The sequence below is a fragment of the Mesoplodon mirus genome (assembly GCF_964341445.2).
Source record: "Mesoplodon mirus genome assembly, chromosome: 7".
Classification (NCBI taxonomy): Eukaryota; Metazoa; Chordata; class Mammalia; order Artiodactyla; family Ziphiidae; genus Mesoplodon; species Mesoplodon mirus.
The window spans coordinates 7,687,734-7,711,529 of record NC_138983.1 but is presented as its reverse complement, the minus strand read 5'-3'; the positions used below and the strand labels follow the sequence as shown (position 1 = coordinate 7,711,529).

The following is a 23,796-nucleotide window of genomic DNA, read 5'->3' as shown; positions in this document are numbered from 1 at the left end:
TGGGGCAGTTCCAGGAAGAATCAGACTGGGCCGCCGCCTGCCCCTCCAGCCATCAAAAGCCCTCCCCGCCCCGTCACTGCGTGACCGTGGGCAGTGAGGACCCTGGGGTCCACCAGGACAAAACGTCTGCCCTGCTCACTTGGTGCCCAGATCTCCCTCACTGAGGAGGGGCCACCAGGCACACAAAGGGGGAGCTAGGGGGCTTTGCTGACACCCCAGCACGGTGAGGGTTCTCTACGTCCGTCCATGCCTCTTAACCTGGGCCTGTTTCTTCACAGGCCCTCCCATCTCAGCCCAGTGCTACTGGGGAGCGGGGCGGGGAGGGGCATGATCAGAGCAGCCCTTTCTTCCTTGTTCACAAGAAACAAGGTACGGGGGTGTTGAGGGGGGGCGTGGACAATAGCAATGTCCCCATCCCATGTAAGTTTCTGTGCAAACATCACTGTCGGGACCCCTTCCAGCCAGAGTGCTGCCCTCAGCGCCCCTCCCCCTCCAGTGGCCTGGAGCTGGGACCCCAGGGCAGAGGTTCCAGTCACCTGAAAGAAAAGCTTCTGCTAGGGAAGGCAGCAGCAGCCTCCAGAAGGCCCAGCCTTCCAGGAACGGCATCACTGACCCTCATGGTCCCTGGGTCAGCTGGGCAGGGATTACCGGGAGGCACCTGAGGCTCAGAGACCAAGGGCGTGGCCTCAGGTCACAAGGTCAGAGTCTGAGCCTCCCTGGGGCACTCCACAGCCCTACCCTTTACTCTGGTCCAGCGTCCTGCCAGCGCACCTCACACCTGGCCCCAGGTAGGGTAGGATCCTGAGCTCTTTCAGGTATAGGGCCAAGAAACGTGGTCTGGGTGAGGTGGGCTCCAAGGACCATTCCTCCTCCCCTCTCCACTCCGTGCTGGCCACGCCAGAAGTGGGGCCAGGGTGGTGGTCCCCCGGGAGAGTGGCAAGGAGCCCCCGGCGTAGCCGCAGGGGAGCCGAGGGAAGGAGCGCAGAGGTGGGCAGGTGACTGGGTTAGGCCAGAGGCGGTGGGCAGGGTGGTGGTGGACTGTTAACCTGCTGAGTGGGCGGAGAGGCTGTGGCAACCTCTGGTGGTGACAGGGACGTGCTGGGTGCAGACATGGGGATGGGGCGAGTCAAGGTCAAGGCTGAGGCTGGGGCAGTGCAGGTACACAGGATGAGGGGGCTGGCGATGGGCAGTTTATTCCACTGCATGCAGACACTGACCCACACACTCAAGGAGCTTAAAAATACATTGAACCACAAGGTGTCCATTCCCCCATCTCCCCCCGAGACACAGAAAGACACTTGGCTGATCTGAGAGCCTCCACCCTGGAACAAGGATGGAGGGTCCGAGAGCCTCCACCATGGACCAAGGCAGCAGTGTGGGCCCCGGGGTGGTGGGGGCAGCGTCCTTTCTCTCCAGAGGAAAAGTGCAGAGGCAGGGCCGAGGGCCCAGGCAGGGAGGCTCCACTCTCACGGCGATTGGCAGTGGGTGGGCCAATCAGGGTCCTTCCCGGTCCCTCCCCTGAAGGCCTGGCCCATCCAGCTGTGGGCCGCAGCTCTTGGCCCAACGAGGTGGGCAGGCCGCGCCCTGGCGTCCCGGGTGCCTGGGGCTCAGTCCCGGGCCTCGTCCAAACGCCACTTGAGAGCGTGGTCCTTGTGCGCATCAGGGAGGATCTGGTTGCGCATCCCCCCCAGTAGGCTGGACGTGGCCTCTGTGGCTAGGATGAGGGGCTTCACCACCGTTGGGGGCAGCTGGCGGATCACGCCCCCCACAGCGCCTGTCAGCCCCTTCTGTTCATGGCCCCGAGACGCCACCTCGCAGATGGTCTGAGCTGTGTCCAGGATGCCCTGTGGAGGTGGGAGGTCAGTGCTGGGGTCTCTGGGGGAGGGGCGGGGGGAAGGACGGGGGAGGAATGGGAGCAGGGCTGGGCCTCGTTACCTCTCGAACTGTGTCATAGGCCTTGGCCACGCCCTCCCGAAGGTCGGCTGGCTGCTGGCCCTTCCGCAGCCTTCGCACAGAGCGCTTGTCCTGCAGGGAGCGTGAGATGGGCGCTGCCGGGGACAGGATGTCATACACCGTCTCAGCTGTGGCCTGGGGGGCACGGCGGGCACCAGATGAGGAGAGGGGGCCTAAGCCCACCCCCCAAAAACCTGCCTCCCCCGCATCCATGCTTTACTGTGCTGCTCCTGGGGTCCTGCCAAGCTCCCACCACCCAGGTCAGGGGGCTGCAGGTGGACTGCATGCCTCCGGAGGGGACTCTCCTAATGTCCTCTGGACCCACACCCACCCCTCTCCTGTTGACCTGCCCACCTGTGGGTGCCGCAGATGCAGCCTGAGCTCAGCGCATGGCCTTCCGCCTCCTGCTCCTTGCCAGCTCCAGGGGCGGCCCTGGCGGAAGCCTGGGTTGCCCTGACCCATCCCTACAGATCACTAAGCCATCACTGAGTGTGACCCGCTGCCCGCTGGCTCCTCTGTTCTCTCGCCCCCAGTGTCACTCCTTCCCCCCAACCTCCTCGCCTGGCTGTCCTACACCCCAGCTTAGTGCCCTTGGGGTGGCCCTCAGGTGCCTGCTTCTCCCTCCAGCCTCCTCTCTAGAGACTGCCCCCACCCCCCAGTGCATCTGCAAGCTCACTCCTCACCTCTGAGGACTAGCCACAAACGCCTTCACCTCCTAGGACTGACCACAAACGCCTTCACGTCCTAGGACTGGCCACAAACACCTTCACCTCCTAGGACTGACCACGAACACCTGCCTGTCGGCCCCCTCTACTCCAGAACCCAGGGCACTCAACTGCACCTGCTCACAGGATAACCCCCTGCCTTCCCATCTGGGCCTGGCAAAGCGTGAGGCCTGAATGATTCTTTGTCGGTAAACAGAGCCAGCCCCCTTCCCTCCCCTTCAGGACACAGCCATGACCAGAGACCCAGTGGGCTCTAAAGCCTGGGGGCACTCACCCTCCCACATGGGAGCCACGGTGGGCCCCAAGCCAGTCACTCGGCCTCTTTTCTCCGTGACTGTTCCTCAAAAGATACTACATTCCCAGATGGCCTACCCTCAGTAGAGCTTTGGGGATGGAATTGGGCGCCATGGAGCAGACCCGCCCTGCCCTGCATGGCCTGGACGCCGGGGGGCCCACTCACCTGGATAGCCTGCACCAGCCGGTTGCTGAGTTCTAAGGCAGCTGAAGCTGTGGATGAGCCGAAGGAGGCAGCCCCCCGCTGCAGCCCCCGCATGAGGCGCCCATCCTTCCTGTACTGCTCGATGGGCAGCCACAGCAGGTCCCGGAACCCTTGGACTGGGGGGACGGGGTGGTCAGAGATGCCCAAGGCTGCCCCCACCTACCCTGCTGTGGGAACTCTTCCACCTATTCCCAATAGCGGTTTCTAGGCTGCCCAAGAGTATGGCGTTTTCAAGAGCCCCCGAAGTCAGATACTCACAGAGCTGGACCACAGAGTGCATGGGGCCCACGCCCCCCAGCAAGCCAGGCAACTGGTTCTTTCGGATGTCCTGCAGCCACTCGTTGAGAGCATAGCCCAGCACCTTGTCCACACCCAGGAGCCTAGGAAGGGGAGAGAAGAGGAGGGTGGGGTGGGGCAGGGCCACACGCTGAGGGGTCACAGGGCCAGGAGGACCCAAGGCACCCCAACACTCCCCACGGCTCCACCCAGCCCCGTACGGAGGGATTGACTGGGGCCATTTCACAGAGCACAAACTGAGGTCCCAGAGGGGTGATGTCTTGGCCAAGGCCACAGTCAGGAACAGAGAAAGGGCCCTGAGAGAGGCCTGGAGGCTCACCCATGCCGGCAACACAGCCGCTTTAGCTTCAGCTCGGAGCAGTTGAGCTGGGCCAGGCCTATGAGGAGGCCTGCAAAAGTGCCCTGGGGAGGGAGGAGGGGTTGGAGTTTACTGGGACCCAGGGACCCGCCCAGCTCACAGGAGCCACTAGAGGCTGACAGTAGCCGATGGTGCCTGGACACAGCCCTGGCCCCCTGGCCTTCAAAGAGCAGGCCACACCTGGGCAGAATGGGGACCTGACAGCCCCGCTTACCACCTGGTCCATGGTGACGTGCTTGCCGTGGTAATCCAGCCAAATGGGCACCTCGGACGTGAAGCGGAACTCCCTGGGTGGGGAGCGGGGAAAGGGGTCCTGTGGTCACTGGCCTGATCCCCTGCAGCCTGGCCCGGGGCCCCCAGCCTAAGGCCCTACCTGAAGTAGATGGGCTGCTGCTCAGCAGGGGAGGCGCCGTGTCTACCGCCTGCGGCCTCCTGGGAGCTGGTGGTCTCCGCACCCTCGGGTTGTCCTTCCTGGGGGCCGCTGGGCTGGACTGGGGTCTCAGGGTGAGCTGGAGGAGAGGCGGGGGACAGACCGGGGATGGGCCCAGGCATGGCTGTGAGGCAGGAGGCCTAGACCCTCCCCTCCCTGCCCAGCGGCTCACCTTCAGTGGAGGTCTCCGCCAGCATCACAGGGTTGATGCTGGCCGCCAGGCTGGTGAAGAAATCCCTGAGGAAGAGCAGAGCATCCTGCCGGGGGAAGGAGCAGGTCAGATTCAGAGGCCTGGAGGCGGTGGGCTCACCTCAGGCACTGCCCCCACACAGCCCACTCACCTGATCCACGTTGAGCCGCAGGGGCAGCAGTGAGACGCGGAGACAGCACTCGGGCCCACCCAGGTTGGTCACGGGGGCCACGTGCAGCGCTTTGATCTTGAGCTGAAGGCGGAGGGTGAGCTCTGGGCACCCACTGGGCTTCAGGCCCCTGGCCCCCACTGCTCCCCCCGTTGTTCCTGCACATGCTGTTCCCTCAGCTAAGCCTGCCTGGGCCCCGCCCCCCTCCCAGGCTCACAAACAACTGGGGTATGTATGTGTACATGCACGTGTGTGCGCGCAAGCATGCGTGTGTGCCCTGCTCAGGGTGGACCGTGCGGGCGGCCTGTACCATGTTGGAGTGGGTGCGCCGTGGCATCCGCTCACTCGTGTGTAAATACAGGAATTTGTTGATCTGGGAGGAGGCCAGCCGGTCTCGGACCTCGAGCTCCTGTACAATGAACACCTGGCGGGACAGCAGCTGCTCCTCCAGCTCCTCGCCGGGGGCTACGGGGCCTGGCTCTGCCGGGTACACCTCGTGCTGGAAGCTTACCTGCGGGGTGGACGGAGGCCTGAGCGGCAGGCAGGGCTGCACAGCGAAGGGGGCTCTCCCAGCCCAATCTCAGTCCCACAGCGGCTGCCACCTGGACGCCTCCACACAGCTGTGCCACAGGCACTTCAGACTCCCCACGGCCACGATGAACCCGACTGCCTCCCGAGAATCCACCTGCCCCCAATCGCCCAGCCTTCCTGTCACCCAAGTGGCACCTGTCCCCCTATCACCCTAAGTGCAAACGTTGGTTCGGTCCTCCCCCTGCAATCTCTCTATCACCACGGCTGTCAGTTTTGCTTCCTGAGAACATCTCTCCAGTCCCTCGGCACTTCTGTCACCGCCACAGCTGCACCTGGTCTCGGAGCTGCCGTCACCCATCCCCTGCCCGGCCCCCCTGCTCGTCCCCTCCAGCCCCTCTCCACCCACCCAGAGGGATCTTTGTAAAGTGTTTGCCCACCCACCTGGTGCCCTGCAAACTCCTCACTGTGGCCTGGCGAGGCTGTGCTTCTCCCTCCAAAGCCCGCCCTCAGCCCTTGCCCTTGACCTGGACTACCTCTCCTGCCCCTGACAGGTCAAAGCCTCCCTCACCGGCGGGTTCTCGCTCCAGCCTTGTCTCCCCCTCACCCGGCGCTGGCACTGGCTCCCTGGCCCGTCGGGTGTCCGAGGAGCCCCGGCCACCACTCTGAAGCACATGCCCCCGAATCCTCTCAGCACAAGGGCCCTTACCAGCTCAGGGAGTGGGTCTGTGCGGGCTCACCCTTAGTAAGCGGCACTTGACCTGCACAATTTCTCAGGTCAGCCCGGCCTGCTCTCTCCCTCATGCACATTCAGCCCAGCAGCCCAGCCCGTGGTTCTTTCCACCGTCCCTCTAGTAAAAACCAAAACCATCCGTGGTCTACAGGGCCTTACGCGGCCTGGTCTGGGTTGGATCTCTGGCCTCGTCTCCTACTGCCCTCCCCGCCCAGCTGCAGTCTCGCTGGCCTTGCTACTCCCGGAACACGCGAGGGATGCTCCCAGCTTGCGGCCTTCACGCTGTGCCCTCTGCCTGAAAACCTCTCCCTGGCTCACTGTGGCCTCACATCTTTGTGCAAAATGGCACATTTTCACGAGGGCTTTCCGCCCTCCCCAGCACTCCCTGTGCCCCCTGTTTACGTTCCCTGAGCGTTTATCACATTTGAGCGTCTGTATATATAGTCTTACTGGGCTCCCTCCACTATGATACAAGGGACAGGAAGGCAGGGTTTCTGTCTGCTTTGCTCATCGCTACATCCAGCATCTGGAACAGCATGGCAGCAGCTGACCGAGTACAGGACCAGGGGCCCGCAGGAGTTCCCGTGGAGTGAGTGCCAGCTGAGCAGCGGGGACACGAGGGCCTGTGCTGGCGCCCCAGCCTGGCTGGCCTCACCTTGCTGAGCTGGATCTCCATGAGGACGTGGTGCTGCCTGCCACTGCCCCCCTGAGCACGCCAGGAGTTCTGGGGCCGGTTGGGGCCGGAGCAGCGAGAAGGCGAGCTCCTGGGGCCTGTGAGGCCTGCTCTGGCCCTGGGAAGAGGAACAAGGGACACGCTGACTCAGGGGAAGCCCCTGTCCTTATTCCCTCCCATCAGAGCAGGACTTTCAGCCTGGGGCAAGAGACCCTCTCCTGGGAGGTAGGCGGGGCAAGGGAAGAGGAAGAGTTAACAAGGCCAGAAGGTGAGGATCTGGTTCAAGGTTACCAGCTGCTTAGGGTCAGAACTGGACCCCAGCCCTGGCCTCACCTCCTGGGGGCCCTACTGCCACAGCTGCCACCTGCGCCCTCTCCTTCTCACCTGTGTCCGGGATGCGGGCCAAAGTCTCGGCCCCCGTAGAGGTGCCAGACAAGGGAGACCTCACGCAGCACCACACGACTGCTGGGCACTGGGAAGTGGGCAGGGGCCCGCAGCAGGTCCGTGCTGCCCAGTGGCTGTGAGAAGTGCCCGTCCTGCACTATGATGGGGTCTGGATGCAGCTGTGTCACCACAGGCTCCCCATCTTGGGGCTGCAGGAGGAGGCCAAGTGAACACATAGGGCACAGAAGCTCTCCCCAGTCCAGGCCACCTGTTTTTCCCTCATCCTCGCATCTCTCTCCCCTTTTTCACAAAAGATGATTCTCACAGGCAATTATCCTGAGAAGCCTGAGTGCCCCTTGCTCCTGCCGGCCCTGTCAGGTCTTGCTTGAATGTGACAGTGAGTTTGGACGTCATTCCCATTGGCACTTGGGGGCCAGGAGGCCAGCACCGTTGCAGCCAGGTGATTCTCCTCTCTCCCGCTACCTGCCCTGCTCCTGTCCCTCCCTACTCTTTTTTTTTTTTTTGCGGCACGTGGGCCTCTCACTGCTGTGGCCTCTCCCGTCGCGGAGCACAGGCTCCGGACGCGCAGGCTCAGCGGCCATGGCTCATGGGCCCAGCCGCTCCGCGGCATGTGGGATCCTCCCGGACCGGGGCACAAACCCGTGTCCCCTGCATCGGCAGGCGGACTCTCAGTCACTGCGCCACCAGGGAAGCCCCCTCCCTACTCTTGAACGTCCCAGTCCCTCTGCCCAGGACTCCATGCCTTGGCACTTCCTCTGGAAATCCGTCAACTCCTTCAAAGCCCAGAGTGAGGGCTGCCTCCCCAGGGACCCAACCCCACTTCCCCACTGATACTGACCACCTCCTGCCTCTCTCACAGTGGGAGCTCTAGAAGGGCCTAGAACTGAGCCACCCTCTTCCAGGCCCCTGCCCAGCCTGCCCACCACACACCAATATGCCCAGGCCAGGAGCGTCAAGGATGCAAAACTCATCACTGTCCAGAGTGTCTCCATCCCCCTCCTCTTCCTTCTCCTCTTCTTTGGCCTCTGAGTGGGACCCCAAGCTGCCAGTGGGGGCCCCAACCAGGGGCGAGGGGGGCTGGGCCCCACTCCGTTCGCCTGGGAATAGGTAGACCGACACTGGAGAGGCCTGAAAGAAGGGGCTCCCTGTGGGAGGAAAAAGAGGCCGGTTTAGGGGGATGCCCGATGTGGGTGTCTGATTGTGTCTGCTGGCCCCAAAGCATCCGGAGCCCACCTGAAGCCTGGGCCAGCTCCCGCAGGCTACGCTCGGTGTCCAGGAGGGCGTCGGTCAGGTCCCGCTGGTTGATGAGGGCTGTCTCCACTGGGGGGCATGAGGGCAGGGAGGCAGGGCTCTCCGAGAGCTGGGCCAGGCAGGGGAGGACTGGTGAATGCGTGTCAGGAGGGAGGGGGGGCCCCAGGGCTCCCCCATCACCAGGTCCCTGGGGGCCATGGCAGGGAGGGGTCTGGGCAGAGCTCTGGTGGCCTGTATGGCCAGGCCTCACCTGCAACTTCTGGCCGGCAATCTCTGTGGGGCTGGGGGGCCGGGGAGGGGGGTGCAGGTCACCCTCACTCATCATGTACTGGAGCAGGTTGACCAGCAGGGCGCAGGAGTCAGCACAGCTATGCACGTGCATCACATTGTTGGAGCAGCGCAGCTCGAAGAGCGGCTGGCTCTGCAGGGTTGAGGGCGGGTATGAGCCCGGGTTCTAGCCCCACCGGACTTAGACAGGGCTGGGCCAGGTCTCCCCTGGGGTGGTCAGCCTGGGGCGGTCAGCCAGCTACCCTTTGAACACATGGGCAAACCGAGCCTAGAGAGTAAAAGGGGCTTTGCCCAGGGCCGCCTGAGGAAGCAAGAGTACACTCCCGTGTGAAGGACTTTGAGCGCCCAGTCTCCAGTGAGGCGGGGCCTGAGGTCTCCCTTTTACACATAAGGAAACTGGGGACCCAGAAAGGCTGACTCCCGAGGCCCTGCTTTTTCGTGGCTACAGCTGCCCTCTGCTGGCAGGGTTCATATGGAGGGATGTCCACCAAAGGTCTGGCCCTTCCCAGGAGGGCCAATAACCACAGGGAAGGGCTGTCAGTGACTGGGACCTGAGCCCAGGCTCAGGGAGCAGAAACAAAGAGACGGTGCCTGGGGAAAAGCGATCCCCTGAAGGCTCCCTTGCCCCGGTCCCTGCTCTAGTTCTGGGGGACCCTGGGCGACGGCTACACTCACCAGTTTGTCCTCAGTGCTCCCCTTCCAGGTTTTGATCACGAGCTCCAGAAGGTCAACATCCAAGACACAGACATAATCTGAGGCAGAAGGGCAGGAGAGGCTCCCGTTGCCTCCTCCTACCCAGCCCCTGGCCCCGCTGGGAGAATCTAGGGTTTGTCTGGGTGCAGCCCTTGTGTGCGTGCACATGTGCGTGGGCGCTGAGAACCTGGCCAGCAGCTGGGTGAGGATAGCGGGCTGCTCTGGGTACGGCCGGGGGCCACAGCCCCTCAGAGGGGAGGGAGCCCAGTCCAGGCCCTGCCCACCTCGCCGCAGATCCAGGGTCTCCATGTCACACTTGTCGGACAGGTACAAGGCAGAGTCGTCGAGGATGAACCTGGGGGGGAACGGGGCTGAGAAGGGCCGGAACGGCTGCAGGCGGCAGCTCCGAAGGAGCTGGCAGGGGTGGGGCTCGCTCATGGAGACGGGCAGCGGGGGCACCAACAGGGGGTCCCAAGCCCACAAGAGAAGACTAGTGCTGGCCTCGGGGTTCCTGTCTGTACAGTGGGGAGACTGGGCCTGGAGTCTTGTACCACAGGCCCAGACAACAGGCACTCGAGGTAACTGGGCAGCGTTTCTCTTTCTCCAGAAACTTCCAGCTCCTCCACCTCACCCGGGCCTCATAGCAGCCCTGGGAGGGAAATGTTCTGTTTTCCCCCTACAGCCTGCATTGTTCTTTTAAAATAAGTCTTTATTTTAATGGCAACCTAACATAAGCTCCTTTCAAATATTTAAAAAATACAGCTAATCCCGAATTCTGAGAAAAGGACCTTATATGGTCAGCCCTCCATATCTGCAGGTTCTGCTTCTGAGGATTCAACCAACTGCGGATCAAAATATTTTTTTTTAAATCCAGAAAGTTCCCAAAAGCAAAACTTGAATTTGTCATGTGCTGGCAACCACTTACATAGCATATGCATTGTGTTGGGTATTATTAAGCAATCTAGAGACGATTTAAAGTATATGGGAGGGACTTCCCTGCTGGCGCAGTGGTTAAGAATCCACCTGCCAATGCAGTGAACACGGGTTCAAGCCCTGGTCCAGGAAGATCCCATATGCTGCCGAGCAACTAAGCCCGTGAGCCACAACTACTGAGCCCACGTGCCACAACTAATGAAGCCCGTGCACCTAGAGACCGTGCTCCGCGACAAGAAAAGCCACTGCAATGAGAAGTGCACCACGAAGAGTAGCCCCTGCTCACCACAACTAGAGAACGCCCGCATACAGCAACGAAGACCCAACGCAGCCAAAAATCAATAAATAAAATAAATAAATTAAAAAAAAGTATATGGGAGGATGTGCATGGGTTATATGCAAATATTGCACCCTTTTATATGTGACTTGAGCCCCCCTGGATTTTGGTATCCACGAGGGGTCCTGGAACCAATCCCCTGTGGGATACCAAGGGACAACTATATATCTCCATCCTGTCTTTTCTATGAAGCCACACAGAGATGCATACAAACACACCCCCAAAAATCTTAAAAAAAACCCCAACTATATATATATATAGTTTTATATCTCTATATAAATATTGTACTATGGCATTTCCCCATATTTTTCAATGTTATTCTTAAATTTGATTTTAATGGTTGAGTGGGCCACGTTCACTGACTGAGGTCGTAATTTGGTGGCATTTAAGTTGTTTACAAGTTTTGACTACTTTAAATTATACTACAGAGGCATTATATTCTACCTTTCTTATCCTTCTATCCTGAGGACAACCGCCAGAAGTGAGACGATCAGGTCGAGAGCTCCAGCACCTTTAAGGCTCTGATTGGAAGGTCTGACTGACTCTGGGAAGGTGAAACCCAATCTTGTTCCCCAGGGAGGGATCACCTAAATGTCCAGAAAGGCTCAGACTGACCTGAGGATATACAGCAGGTACACAGGACCCTGGGGGAGTGGCAGCTGCAGCCAACTTGGGGTGGGATGGACGGGGAGCTCGGGTGGGGGAGCTGCATACCTGAGCAGGAAGGTAGAGGTGTCCATGACGATGTTGCTGGAGAGGGTGAAGGTCTCAGCCGTGACAAGGACACGTACAGGGAGGTAGAGGGGCCTGGAGGGGTGGGTCACATTTGGGTTGGGGCAGCCTCCTCACACAGGGGCCCCAGCCCCCAGCCCCCAGCCCCCTGAGCCTGGGTACCTGTAGTCCACGGCACAGGAGAACAGGTGTACATGTAGGATGGTAATGACCGTTGGAGGCAGGTAGCCCAGCACTGGGTCATCCAGGACATCTAAGAACTCCAACAGCTTTGGGGGCCAGAGTGAAAGAGACGGGGAGGAGGGGGTCTTTTTCTTAGACCCCCCCAACCCCAGCACAGCTCCCCAGTTGCCCATCAACTGTCTGTCACACCCTTGCCCAGGGGCTCCACCCAGAAGTCGGCTCCAGTCCAAGGTCAGCTCTGGCCCAGCCCATGCCCCCCACACTACCCTCCCTCACCTGGGAATGCCAGCTCTGTTCTGGCAGGGCCACGTAGTGGCGCAGGGTGGCTCTGTGCAGCCGCAGTGTCACCAGGAACTCCTGGGGGCAGGGCACAGTCAGCATGGTGGCAGCCCAGTCCTCCAGGCACCAGGGAGGCAGTGGCCCTGGCCAAACAGGTGGGCCAGAAGCAGGCGCAGCTGTACCTTGACGTTCCTGTGAGGGTCCAGGTGGATGCGCACTGCGGTGGACAGCATGTGGGGGCCCCGGCCCTGGCCTTTGCGGCCCACGCCTCCTTGCTCAGTCATCCCTTCCTCTGACGGGTAGATGGTTCGGGCCAGCTGGGCCGGAGGAGCAAAGGTGGGCAGCTCCAGGCGACTGGGCAGCAGGTAGTCATCCACAGCCGCTGAGGAGGCATCTGGTGAGCCACCTGCCAAGCTGGCTGATCACCCACTCCACCCGGGGCACACATCCCTCCTGAAAGACCACCCCTCCCCATGTACCCTAGAGACCCCACGGTGACTGGCCCCCAGCCCTCACACCTCGGTGGTACAGTGTCGCCTTTTCAGCTTCCAGGCAGAAGTAGCCAAGTCCCGGCTGGCCTCGGTACTGGCAGACGCTGAAGATGGTGCCTTGTTCCATGTCCAGCACCAGCTCCCCGTGCGTGGCCTCCAGCCGCTTCCCGCACTCGTCCTGCAGGCAGCATGTGGCTCAGCCTCACCAGCTACACTCAGCAGCCTCCACGCCCTCAGAGGTGAGGGCGCCTCTTGGAGCCCGGGCCTGACTAGCATCGGCTCCAGCCTCTACTCAGAGCGCTGGAGGTCCAGAGCAGCACCTTCTCTTTTGCCAGAGGGGAAGGGTCATCCCTGCCCTGTCTACCTCCAAGCATCAGATGGTGTCCATTCAGCCCCCTGGCATGGTACCGTACGTATAGAAGGTGCTAGTAAGTGGCTGACGGGGCGTGATGGGATGGGTGGGGGGGGCATGGGTGGGTCAGTGGGTGGTGGGTGGGTGCTACTGGCTAGACAGGCCGCACTCGGCCCCCGGTGGGGCCTCTGTCTCCCACATTCCCCACTTGGAGCTGCTCACACCGGCCTTGTTCTCCTGCCAGTGGGGGCTCTGGAGTCAGGGGCTCACCTCCCCTGGGCTGTGCTCACCTTGGTCTCACAGTGGGCCGTGATCCGACCCTTTAGCACCGTCACCAGTGTAGAGAAGGTACTCTGGGAGTGAGGGCTCTGGGACTCAGGGGCAAGGCGCTGGGGGGTGCCTGATGCCCCCACTGAGAAGTGGGTGTCCTCGTCGTCCGAGTCCGAGTCTGGGGGGAGAGCAAGGAGCCGAGTGGGAAGGAGACCTGGGAGGGCGGCCCCGGCCCCAGGGCCCCACCAGGGCACCCCTCCTACCCAGCTTGAAGGCAGACTTGCACATCTTGAAGCTGTCGTGCCAGGAGCCCGAGGCATCTGGGAAGCCGGTGGGCCGAGGGGCGGGGGCAGGGGCGGGGGCGGGGGTGGGAAGCAGGTCCGCGGGCTCCCACATGAGCAGGTCGTTGTTGATCCTGAGAGGGCAGTTGCACCACGGCGGTGAGGGAGGCCCGGCCCAGCCCCTTGCCACCCCCTGCCCCGCCCACGTCGCCACCTGTTGTAGAGGCTCTCGTAGACCTCCTTGCTGGGCAGGAAGACGTGGGCGCCGGGCAGGACCACTTCCAGGCTGCAGCGGGACAGCGCCAGGGCCCGGCTCTGAAAGGTCCTCATTTCCTCCGCGTCTCCAGGAATCACCATCTAGGTGTGGGAGCAGGGAAGCGGATGCGAGAGATGTCAGGGCCTGCTGCCGGCCTTAGAATCAGACCCAGGTCTGCTTCCTGAACTCCTATCGTTCATTCATTCATTCATTAATTCACATGAGCCCTTCTCTGCTGGGATGTATGACAGCCATCTTGTCTGAGGCGCTGACTGCATGCAAACCCTGCTCCAAGGGCCTCGTTTATGTTAACCCCTTTATCCTCACGACAGGCCCATGAGACAGGTCATTATACCCACTTTCCAGATCAGGAAACTCATCTGTAGGTAACTCTCCAAGAGGTTAGACAACTTCCCCAGATGACACAGCCACTGAGTGGCAGAGGCTGGATTTGAACCCAGGTTGTTTGGCCCAGAGGCCAGGCCCCTAACTACCTCTCACTCAACCCTCTCACTCAACCCTCATCACCTTCAGAGAAGAGGATCCTGAGGCCCAAATGTACCCTGCTGAGAAATGACTGATGGGACGAGGATGGTCTTCCCCACCGAGGGCCCATGTCCCCTAGGCGCTGCCCTCACTCTTGGGCCCCCTGAGACTCCCCACTGACCAGAGACAATGGAAGAAATGAAATTCTCACTGGTGCTGATACACATTTTCTGGTGCCCCATGTGGTCTTGTCCCCCTGATCCAGAGCCACCAAGTGGCTCCCGTGAGACCCAAAGGCCTTGGACCTCACCTCTTCCGTCTCGTACATGGTCCTCTTGGAGGAGAAGGGTGAGGGCTCAGGCTCCCGAAGCTCGCACAGATTCTCGGCCGACAACTCCAGCTCCTCCCCCTTCTCCGGGGTCACTTCCCACTGTGCGCTGAGCTGGGGGTTCAGGGTCACCACTACCCTGCCAGGGCACAGGCCTGTCACTGGCCTGCAGGGCCCCCCAGCCCCTAGTCCCAAGTGGCCTGCCACTGCCCTCAGTAGCAAAGCCCTCCTCTCCTGTCTGCTCCTCCCAGAGCCCCAACTTACTGGGGCAGGAAGTACTTGTGCCCAGGGCTCTTGGGATCCAGGGCTTTGGAGACCCGCAGGCAGGGGACAGGTGGCTTCTCTCCATCTTCGTAGGTGACTGGACGGGATGGGGAGGGACAGGGTGTTGTCACTGCCACCTTTCCCCATTTCTTCCTCAAGGCCAGGTGGGTCAGTGGGGGCCTGGAGCCCCCCCATGACAACTGTGTTTTCTTGTGTACAGACCTGTGCCCTCCCTCACGCCCATAGTCTGCAGCGGCCCAGGGATGAACAGCCCACTCTGCCCGCTGCCCAGAGGGGCCCAGGGATACGCAAGGCTGGTGCCTCACGAAGCAGATAAGGTCTGGACCAGGGTCTGCCCCAGCGTGACCCAGCCCCTTCTGTGGCCCCAAGCCCACCTCTCCTAGAGGCCTGAGCCCTCTGCCCAAGGGGTTGTCTCCTGGGGGGGCTCTTACCATGGAGGTCGGAGCAGGTGAGTTCCAGGCGGGTGGGGGCTGGGGGGCCAGGCCCACTGCTCAGCTCTGACCGGAACTGGGGCTCAGTCAGCTCCAGGCGCAGCTGCTCGGCCCGCACGGCCCCGCCCGCCCAGGGGTCCCGTTCAGGCCGCAGGTCAGCAATGGGGAAGCGCAGCTGCAGTGTGGCCCGGGGTGCCGAGAGCCGCACCACTGCATGCTGCTCAGCTGCTGGCGGGGGCTCTGTCTGTGGGAGGGGGGGAGTCAGAGCTGCTGCTAGCCCCCCCGCCCCCACCCAACTGTGGCCAAGAGCCAGAGGGCCCACGCCCAGCTCTCCACCCTGGCTGCGCATCTTACCAGTAGGCCAGCCGGCTGCTCGGGAGGGGGTGTGGTGGCCTGGTGCAGCAGGGCAGCGAGCCGGTCCAGGGCCCCCAGCTCCACATCTGCCTGGAAGTCGGCCAGGTCCAGGGCCAGTTCTGAGTGACAATGGCAGGCAGTTGGGCGCCGGGGCCGGCTCTGAGGGTGAGGGTGCTCAGGTCAGCGAGGGCTGTGGGGTGGGTGAGGGCAGGATGGGCAGGGCTCCCCTTGAGCAAAACCAGAAAGGACACAGAGCCCTCCCAAGCTGTGAGGAGAAGAGCTTGAGTGAGGAACCCAGGAGGGAGGGGATGGGGAGACCTTCACCGCCTGCTCGGGGCAGACGACCATGCTCGTTTAACAAAAACCACCCAATACTTACCACCCCCAGCCCTGGAGGCTGGCAGGGGTTTGTCAAGATGAGCCAGGAGAGGGGCTAAGAGAATGGCATGTATATGGCCCGGAAGTACTCAAGGGCTCCGGGATGGGATGGGGAGGCGTGCTCTGGTTTGAGCACAGGCAAGGGGGGGTGGAGGGTGGGGGCAGGGAGGCACCAGGGGAGGCTGGTGGGGGGCAATACACCATGGGAAGAAGCCAAGGGCCCCTGGGCCTGGAGTAGGGTGGGTCACCTTGGGCAGCCGGCGCAGGGTCTGCGTGTGATGCAGGTGAGCACAAGGCTGAGCCGAGGCCTGGGACCGCAGGCTGCTGGGGAAGCTCAGGACCTGGGACGGGACATGGAAGACGACAGGGTCAGGCCGAGCCCCCAAGCCCACCCTCACCTCTAGGCCCTGCCGTGCACACACTGGCTCTCAGCCCTCACCTCTGTGTACTCGGGCTCCGGGGTGCCCCTGGGCCACAGACACTCCAGCACCTCCAGGTGCCCGAAGCGCACTTCTGTGCTGGTCACCCGCCGGCCCCTGCTTGTCCTCAGCTCCCGGGAAAGCTGCACAGCGGCACCCGTTAGCCTATGGGGAAGAAGCCGGGCGTCAGAAGGTGGGCTTCGCGGGCTCAGGGAGTCCCCTCTAGTTCAGGCCCGCCTTGGGCTCATACCGGACATGGCTACAGGGACAGGCCCTCTGGAAGCGCGGTCGGAGATGGTTGAAGTCGTGGGAGCCGAAGGACCCGTCCTTGGTGGCATCGAACTCCGCAAAAAAGTGGGTGGTGAGGTCAGGTGGTCCGGAAGACGGGGCAGATGTCTGAAGCAAGGTCAGGGTCACACCCCCCAAGGTCATCTTCAGCAGCGAGTCGGGGCGCAGGGTGTTCGAGGGGGGTGCAGGGGCTGTCTTGCCTGAGAGGACAAAGGCTTCACCAGAGGCTCCCCAGAGCTCATGGGCATCCCAGGTAAAGTGACAGTCAGACACTGGGCTAGGGGCCAGGAGAAGCCCTGGCCTAGCTGGATCGTGACTCTGGCCAGGGGCTCGGCCAGGCATGGGTGACGTGAAGCCTTATTACGCTAGACACTGAGTCTAAGCTCAATTCAACCCGCTCAAGGAAGCTGGAAGAACCGGAGGTGACGAAGCACTCACTCAGTACCTGACACACGCGATCTCTCAATAAACATCAGCCCAAATGTGCAGCCTGGCAGGGTCAGATCTTATCCCTTTTTTATGGAAGGGGAAACTGAGTTTAGGTGCTTGGCCCAAGGTCTCTAACTCCGAAACCCAGGTTCTCTGTCCATCGCATCGCCACCTCCCCTGAGCGTGCCCACGGAACCAAGTCACCAACGGTGGACCTCCAGGCAGCGCTGGAGGCCTCCCACATACACGTAGCAAAGATGACACCGGCACCAAGCCTTCTTCCAGCTCTTCCTGCCCTTGGAGGACTCACCGGTTGGGGGGCCCTGAGCAGAGAGCCGGCGGGAGGCCATGTTGCTGTGCACAGAGGTGCCCAGGTCTACATCGGAGAGGGAGAGTTCAGACAGGGCTGAGGCCACACTGCTTGTGAGGCCTGTCATGGAGAAGAAGAGGTCTGTGGGACAGAGGAAGGGGGTCAGAGACAGCCGGGCTCAGCCCCCTGACTCCTGCGCCCACAGTAGACACCCCGCAAATTGCTGGCTCTGGCTCCACACCCACCAGTGCTCTCCAAGTTGACAAGGGGGTTCGAAAGGGGGTCTGAGCTGAGGGGCTCAGCTACAGTCCCCGCCTGCAGCTGCTGATTCAGATCCTGTTCAATCAGCCACAGATCTTCAGCACCTAGTGGGCGGCTCTTGTTCAGCTTGTCGACCAGGCCCTCGGGGTCTACGGGGGAGGACACTTCCTTGTGTCAGTCCAGTCTGGCAGGTGCCTTCCCAGCCATCCCACTCCCTGGACCACCCAGAGGCCTCACCTGCAAGGCTCAGTGCGCCAAACAGTTCCTGAAGCTGCTGGAGCTGCCGTGGGGTCAGGAGCAGGTGCAGGGAGCCCAGCTGCCCACACACCTCCAGCTGGGGGTGGAGGAAGCAACCATGGAGCCCACACCAGCCACTGCCGCCACCCACATGCCCTCACCCTGAGGAGGCAGGACGCCGGTTGCCAGGCTAAGCTCTGCCACCAACTAGCTGTGTGACCCTGGCTCCAACGTGAACACTCTGGGCCTCAGTTTCTCCACTTGCCTAGAAGGCAGTAATTTCCCCCACTCAACAACCCCGCTCCGTCCCAGGGAAGATCGGCGTTGCTGAGGAGGATTCTGAGATGGGGCATACTCCTTCTTCCCCAGGGGCCTGGAGACCCACCTTGGGGCCTGGGAAGGCCTCATTTTGCTTCAACTTCACTGTCAGCTCCAGACACCCTGAGCAGCTGCCAATCTGCAAGGGAGGCTCTGGGGGTCCTTCCTGGGAGACAAGAAGACATGGGAGGGGAGGGATTGAAAAGATGCAGCCAAAGATGGTCAGAAGGGATGGAGAGGGGCAGATGGGTCAAGGGCCAGAGAGGACAGGGATTAGAAGGAGAAAGAGACGGTGAGGACCAGAGTCGGCCCACCTGTGGGCGGAGCTCCTCGAAGTGCAGGCAGACCCCTGCCAGCTGCAGCAGCTTGTGGAGGAAGGCAGGGGGCTGGTGCACATCCACAGGCGGAGCCTGGCTTGGGTCTCGCACGGCCTCATCGCAGTACTCTAGTCTGGGGAGTGTAGGATCAGCTCCTGCCCAGGCCACCCTCTCCCCACACAGCATTCTGTTCTAGGAGTCTGGGGTCAGTGAAGTCTGGCCTGCGGAGCCGTCCCATCATAGCCAGGCCATCCTGGACCTCCGCGGCCATTGCTCCCCAGACCCTCAGCGTGTCACCTGATCCCGGGGGCCCAGCCACCCTGGGCCTCTACCACTTGGCCCCGGGATACCACTCCAGGCTCACAACACAGTTCGCTGCCCCCTGTCCCGGCCACAGCCCAGGCCCACCCAGACTTGCCCTGACACTTCCCAGGAGCCCAGGCTGGGGGTGCAGGCGGGGCCAGGGCCACTCAGCAGCCCCTCACTCCCCCTCTTCCTCACGCCGACCCCCCAGCTCAGCCTGCCCCTACCTTTGCACGTGGGCTTCCACTGCCACGCCACGCTCCCCACCACCGGGCGAGTGCTCCACCCTCACGACAGCATCCAAGAAGGTCACCTTGATCCTTCGCAGTACTGAGGGGTGGGGAGGGGTCTCAGGTCAGGCAGAGCAGCAAGGGCCAGAGAGAGTTTCCCTGTCAGGCGGCAGGGTACTGTCCGAGGCCCTTGCCCTGCGGGCCACGGAGGGGCGACAGTGGCTGGGCGGGGCCTGCTCACCAGTCTCAATGGTCTGGGCAAACATCTCCAGTCCTTCCAGGGGCTGTGGTGGCTCAGAGGGCTCGGGCAGCCCATCCCGCAGGCACTCCTGGGCCAGCTGCATGCTCGTGGTCATGCACGAGGCCCAGCTCTGTGAGTCGGCAGCCCCTGGCCCTGCAGGTAGGAAGAGGGTCTCAGGGCCGGCAGGCCCAGTCAGCCCCCGGGTGCCCAGGCCCACTCGCACCGCCTGCTCCCCCACCCCCACCCCCGCCCCAGCTTTGCTCTGCCCTCACCCGGGCCCTGGCGGGGCTGTAAGGTGAGCTGGAGGCCTGACACGTGCACGGTGCAGTGGTCGGTGAGCAGCGCGGCCCAGGGCACGGCCACCTCGATAGAGCCCACGAAGCCTTCCACCAGCTCCAATGGCGACTCCATGGACTCCAGCACCTCATTCACAGACTGGGAGCAGGCAGGAGACAAAGCCAGCTCAGGGAAGCCCCAAACCCAGCCGTCTCCCTGGCTGCTGCACTCCTTGCCTGGCTGTTCCACCTTGGAGAGCACCCTCGCTCCCCCTGTCCGTCCACATGCTACCTACAAAATCCTACCTTTGCTCAACTGATCCCTACTCTTGGCCCGCCCTATTACCGTACAGTCCAATGTGCCCAGTCTTTCAAACCAGAGGAGGGGAGAGCTGAAGGACAAAGAGGAGGGAGCCAGGCAGAGGGGATGGAAGGTAGGGTTTCAGGCATGGGCATAGCACATGCAAAGGCCTGGCAGAGAGAGCAGCAGCAGCCCACATTTATCTGGGCGAGCGTGGAGTTTAAGGGGAGTGTCCAGGAGAGGCAGGCAGGGGGCTGACCTGAGCTGGAGGGGGCCCCCCAACTCCAAACACTTGGGGTAGCTGTACTCTCTCTGAGGCACAAGGCTAGAGCCCCTGGTTACAAATAGGGGAGCAGCCCCCCCACCAGTCTGGGAGCTCCCTGAGGGCAGGAGCCCACCTGCCTTCTCTGTGTGACTCCAGGTGCTCTGTGGGGCGCCACCCAGAGAGGGCCTCAGTAAACACTTGTTGGATCCATGAATGAAATACACGGCAGAGCTAGAAGGCCCACAGACATCACGTGCAAATTCCTCACCTACAGATCCACAGATGGGGAAACTTGAGGCCTAAAGAGAAGGGACTAGCCTAGTCACCCAGTGTACTATGGGAACTGAGACTGAGACCCAGGCACTTGGCTTCTTTGGGGGTCTGCAAGGGAGGGGCTGCAGGCGTGGCAGCCTGGAGAAGGGCGGGTATATTGGGAAAGCACTTGCATTCCACCAGGGCCCAACTCCTCCCTGGAGGCCAGGCAGGAAAGCAGCCTAGCTAGGAGCCAATTCAAATCCCCAACCAGAGGGCAGGGCGGGTGGAAGTATAGAAAGGCAGCCTAGAGGTCTGGGCCAGCCTAAGAGGCTGAAGTCAGAGGTCAGAAAAGGTCTTCGGCACTGGGATTCACAGGCAAGAGGTGCCACCAAGTCTGGGCTCAGGGGTCTCCGCCTACCCCACGTTTGCTCAGGAAGACCTGGTCTACCCTAAAGCCCAGCTTTCCCTGCCCAGACTGTATTGAGGCCAGGCACCCTGTCTGCTCCCCAAGAAACCCGTGAAGCCCCTGTCCCCATACCCACCCCTGTTGCTCTGGACTGGAGGGTTGACCCAGTGCCAGCCCTGGTCTGGCGCCTCTAACTGGTAGCTCCTTTGCAACTTCCCAGGTCAGCTGAACCGTGAGACACAGCTCCTCACTGCCCCCAGCCGCAGGCCTCTGACCCAGAGCTTATTCCTCTCTGCTTCCCCAGCATCTCTTTCCTCTCTGCCTAAGGCCAGATTTCTCCACCTTTCCTCAAGGGCGTTCCTCTAGGTGGGGATGCTGATGCCCAAGCTCCTCCCCAAACACCCATTCAGTCCATCCCACTCTCCTAAAAGCAGGAAGTAGGCAGCGGTGGCAGTCACACAACGTGTTGATCAACAGGGGTGCTGACGCGATTGTTGACATCCATATCCGGAGATGAACGCCACCCACCAAGCCAGGGTCGTGGGGTCAGGAGGTCAGGGCACCTTTCCCACAGGTGCCCACAGCAGGGCCCTGGACCCCTGCCAGACTTCCCTAACCAGCTGTATGCCCCAACTCTGTCACTTCCCTGGCCTGGTCCCACCAGAGCTCCCTAGTTTCCGAGGTTCCTCCTCACCCTCTCCTTAGCCCCTTGGCACCACGCTCAACTCAGGCCCCCAATTTGATACACTAATTCTGGCATTCTCCAGACAAGTGACATCCTGCTCCCCAGCTTCAGTTTCTCCTCCTGTGAAGTAGAGGCAGGGGCCCCTTCTGTCCAGCTTCTGGCTCTGGAGGCGATCAGCTGACCCCTGGAAAGGGCCGGACGCCCAAGGCCTCTCCACTCCGGTGCCTGGTCCCCTAGTCCAACCCTTTCGCAGGGAGCCTCAGGATGCTGCGCCCCCCAGTCCGACCCTTCCAGGGCTCGGGCCTGGATCCTCACCCAGATCTCCAGGTGTATATCCCGCAGGACAACGCTGCCCTTGTACAGATCGAGGCTGAGCTGGTCCAGGCTGAGGTGCTCCTGGAAGAAGTGACCCAAGTAGTGGTGCAGCAAGTAGCGGCAGACCCGCTCTTTCACACAGTTCGACCACGGCCATAGCCATCGTGACATCTCGGAGACCGCCGGGCCCGGGCCGCCTCCACTCGCCGCCCGCCGGCGTTCCCCGTCCGGTTGCGCTGTTCACTAGAGCCCCCGGCTCACCCCGCCGCTTCTCTTAGCGCTAGGCCGCACCCCCGGACGCCTGACCACGCCCCCCACGCTCACTGCCATTGGTCACTGCAAAGGGCAAGGCCTACTGATTGGCCGCGGGGGCGGAGCCTTCAGGCGCGAAAAAGGGACTGGGCTCTCGGTAAGATATAGGGCTCCCAATATTAATTTACGCTTGCGTATAAATTCTGTGTGGGAAGACCTTTAACCTCTCTCCTACGGGCTACGGGAAGGCTGTTGCTTGAGGTGCCAGCCCCTCAAAGGAATGCGCATGTGCTGACTCGTCCGACTAGTACTTGAGGTAGTTGGCGAGGATTTAAAGGGACAGTGTCCCACTAAACTTCGTAAAAAGCTTTCCAGAGGCATAGTTAGTGTGAGCCCAGTACGCATCTCTAAAAACGATAAAGTGAAAACATTTGCATTTTACAAAACGCTTAACCTTCCGCTATCTCATTCAACCCTCACAGCAACCTCTAAGGTGGAGATTATTGTCACCATTTTACAGATAAGGAAACAGATTTGTAAAGGTTGCTGTGAGTCCACTGTGAAGGGGGTCTCACCTGGAATGCTTGACCGGAGATTAACTGATCTTCCCTTCTCTCTGTACTTGGTCAGGGCTCCAGCCACTCCCTGTAATAATAATAATAATAATGGTTTTTAATATCTCTAATCCTAGAATTCAATAAAGAATGGATTCTAACCCCCTTGAGCAGAGGTTTATTGTTTTGCACAGCCCTTGAGCTAAGAATGTGTTTGTTTTTAAAAAATATTTATTTATTTATTTATTTTGGCTGCCCCGGGTCTTGGTAGCGGCACATGGGATCTTCATTGCGGCATGCGGACTTCTTAGTTGCAGCACGTGGACTCTTTAGGTGTGGCATGCGAACTCTTAGTTGTGGCATGCATGCAGGATCTAGTTCCCCAACCAGGGATCGAACCCCGGCCTCCTGCATTGGGAGTGCGGAGTCTTATCCACTGGACCACCAGGGAAGCCCCCTAAGAATGGTTTTTACATATTCGAATAGTTGGGAAAAAATCAAAAGAATATGATTTCATGACGTGAAAATCATATGAAATTCACAGTGTGTCCACAAATAAAGTTTTAGTAGAAGACAGCCATGCTCATTTGATTAAGTACTCTATAGGGCTGCTTTCTTGCTATAGCAGAGTTGAGTACTTGAGACAGAGGCCTGCAAAGCCTAAAATATTTATTTTCTGGCCCTTTACAGGAGAAGTTTGCCCACTCCTGCTCTACAGGTTTAGCCACACAAGCTCCCTTACGTCATGATGACTTAGGAGATACCCACAGGTAATTATAATTCCATTTTAGCCTTACTAGGGAGAGGGACTCTACTGCAATCTAAAGCCAAAAGTTGGCCGGAAACAAGGGCAACCACCCTGGCCTGAGGGTCAGGGATCTGGATTCCAGTCCCAGCTCTGTGTGGCCTCAGGCAAGTCACTGCTCCTATTGGTGAGATTGTTTTATGCCCCTTAGCCTGGGGTTGGGTTAGTAGGCCAGACGGCTCATTACCTGGAAGGGGTCTGAGAGAATTGTGGGAAACACTAGGAAGGCCCCATTCTAGGAGACTGGCTAATAAGATGGATGCTCAGAAAATGCTTGTGGAATGAATCAAGAGGTCTGCCTGACCCCCATGACAGGCCAGGGGCAGAGCTGTGTTCATCGAGTGTTCATTAAATTAATAATAAAAGTAATAGACACCATGAATTGAGCCCATGTGATGTCCTGGACCCTGGGCTTGTCACTTTACATGCATGACTTCATCTGCTCTTCACCACACAGGCTCATGAGGGAGGCACTGTTGCAGCAGGAATAGAAATGAAGTTTTCCCTCTCCTGAGAACAAGGTAAATAAAGGGAACAGTGAACAGGCTAGAGAAGAAACATAACCTGGCCCGAAAGAGTGACTCAATCCTAGTTTTATTTTAACTGTTACTAAACTGTAATGTCTGTAGTTAGATTTGCCCTTCACAAAGCTAACCTGTCACCACTAATCCTGTGTAATTTACATTCTGCACCTGGTATTTGCTTTCCCTATAATCTCTAGTAGCAAATCACCCCTTGTAGCTGTTTGCATTTCAGAAAGGA

The 23,796-nt window shown here is 60.5% G+C and overlaps 1 protein-coding gene across 2 annotated transcripts; it reads right to left on the bottom strand.

Annotated features, from left to right (window-relative positions):
- Positions 1 to 1,168: 1,168 nt before the first annotated feature.
- On the bottom strand, positions 1,169 to 21,825 carry ATG2A (autophagy related 2A). Of its 2 annotated transcripts, none has more exons than XM_082627597.1 (41): positions 21,424 to 21,825; positions 19,194 to 19,356; positions 18,922 to 19,074; positions 18,678 to 18,780; positions 18,145 to 18,280; positions 17,898 to 17,996; positions 17,513 to 17,609; positions 17,260 to 17,424; positions 17,015 to 17,155; positions 16,238 to 16,475; positions 16,008 to 16,152; positions 15,817 to 15,909; positions 15,191 to 15,349; positions 14,837 to 15,080; positions 14,385 to 14,481; positions 14,103 to 14,259; positions 13,265 to 13,407; positions 13,033 to 13,184; positions 12,790 to 12,947; positions 12,175 to 12,325; positions 11,839 to 12,062; positions 11,654 to 11,734; positions 11,357 to 11,463; positions 11,177 to 11,269; positions 9,477 to 9,547; positions 9,175 to 9,251; positions 8,462 to 8,632; positions 8,194 to 8,320; positions 7,891 to 8,105; positions 6,940 to 7,148; positions 6,538 to 6,673; positions 4,932 to 5,132; positions 4,604 to 4,705; positions 4,435 to 4,519; positions 4,206 to 4,341; positions 4,047 to 4,119; positions 3,794 to 3,876; positions 3,436 to 3,557; positions 3,139 to 3,293; positions 1,936 to 2,088; positions 1,169 to 1,844 (listed from the first exon to the last, which is right to left on the bottom strand). In XM_082627597.1, exons 1-41 carry the CDS (start codon positions 21,592 to 21,594, stop codon positions 1,608 to 1,610), a joined length of 5,823 nt encoding a protein of 1,940 aa, XP_082483723.1. In that variant the 5' UTR covers positions 21,595 to 21,825; the 3' UTR covers positions 1,169 to 1,607. The 2 variants fall into 2 exon arrangements, with proteins under 2 accessions (XP_082483723.1, XP_082483724.1); XM_082627598.1 differs by having other exon boundaries at positions 11,839 to 12,038; positions 21,424 to 21,824.
- Positions 21,826 to 23,796: the final 1,971 nt, after the last annotated feature.

Bases quoted from the DNA above. Each gene is read 5' to 3' on its own strand.
- ATG2A (XM_082627597.1), bottom strand. From the start codon at position 21,594: ATGTCACGATGGCTATGGCCGTGGTCGAACTGTGTGAAAGAGCGGGTC. The intron at 16,476-17,014 runs GTGAGTCCTCCA...TTGTCCTCTCAG, and splicing joins TGCTCAGGGCCCCCCAACCG to GCAAGACAGCCCCTGCACCC. The intron at 1,845-1,935 runs GTAACGAGGCCC...CCACCTCCACAG, and splicing joins CCTATGACACAGTTCGAGAG to GGCATCCTGGACACAGCTCA.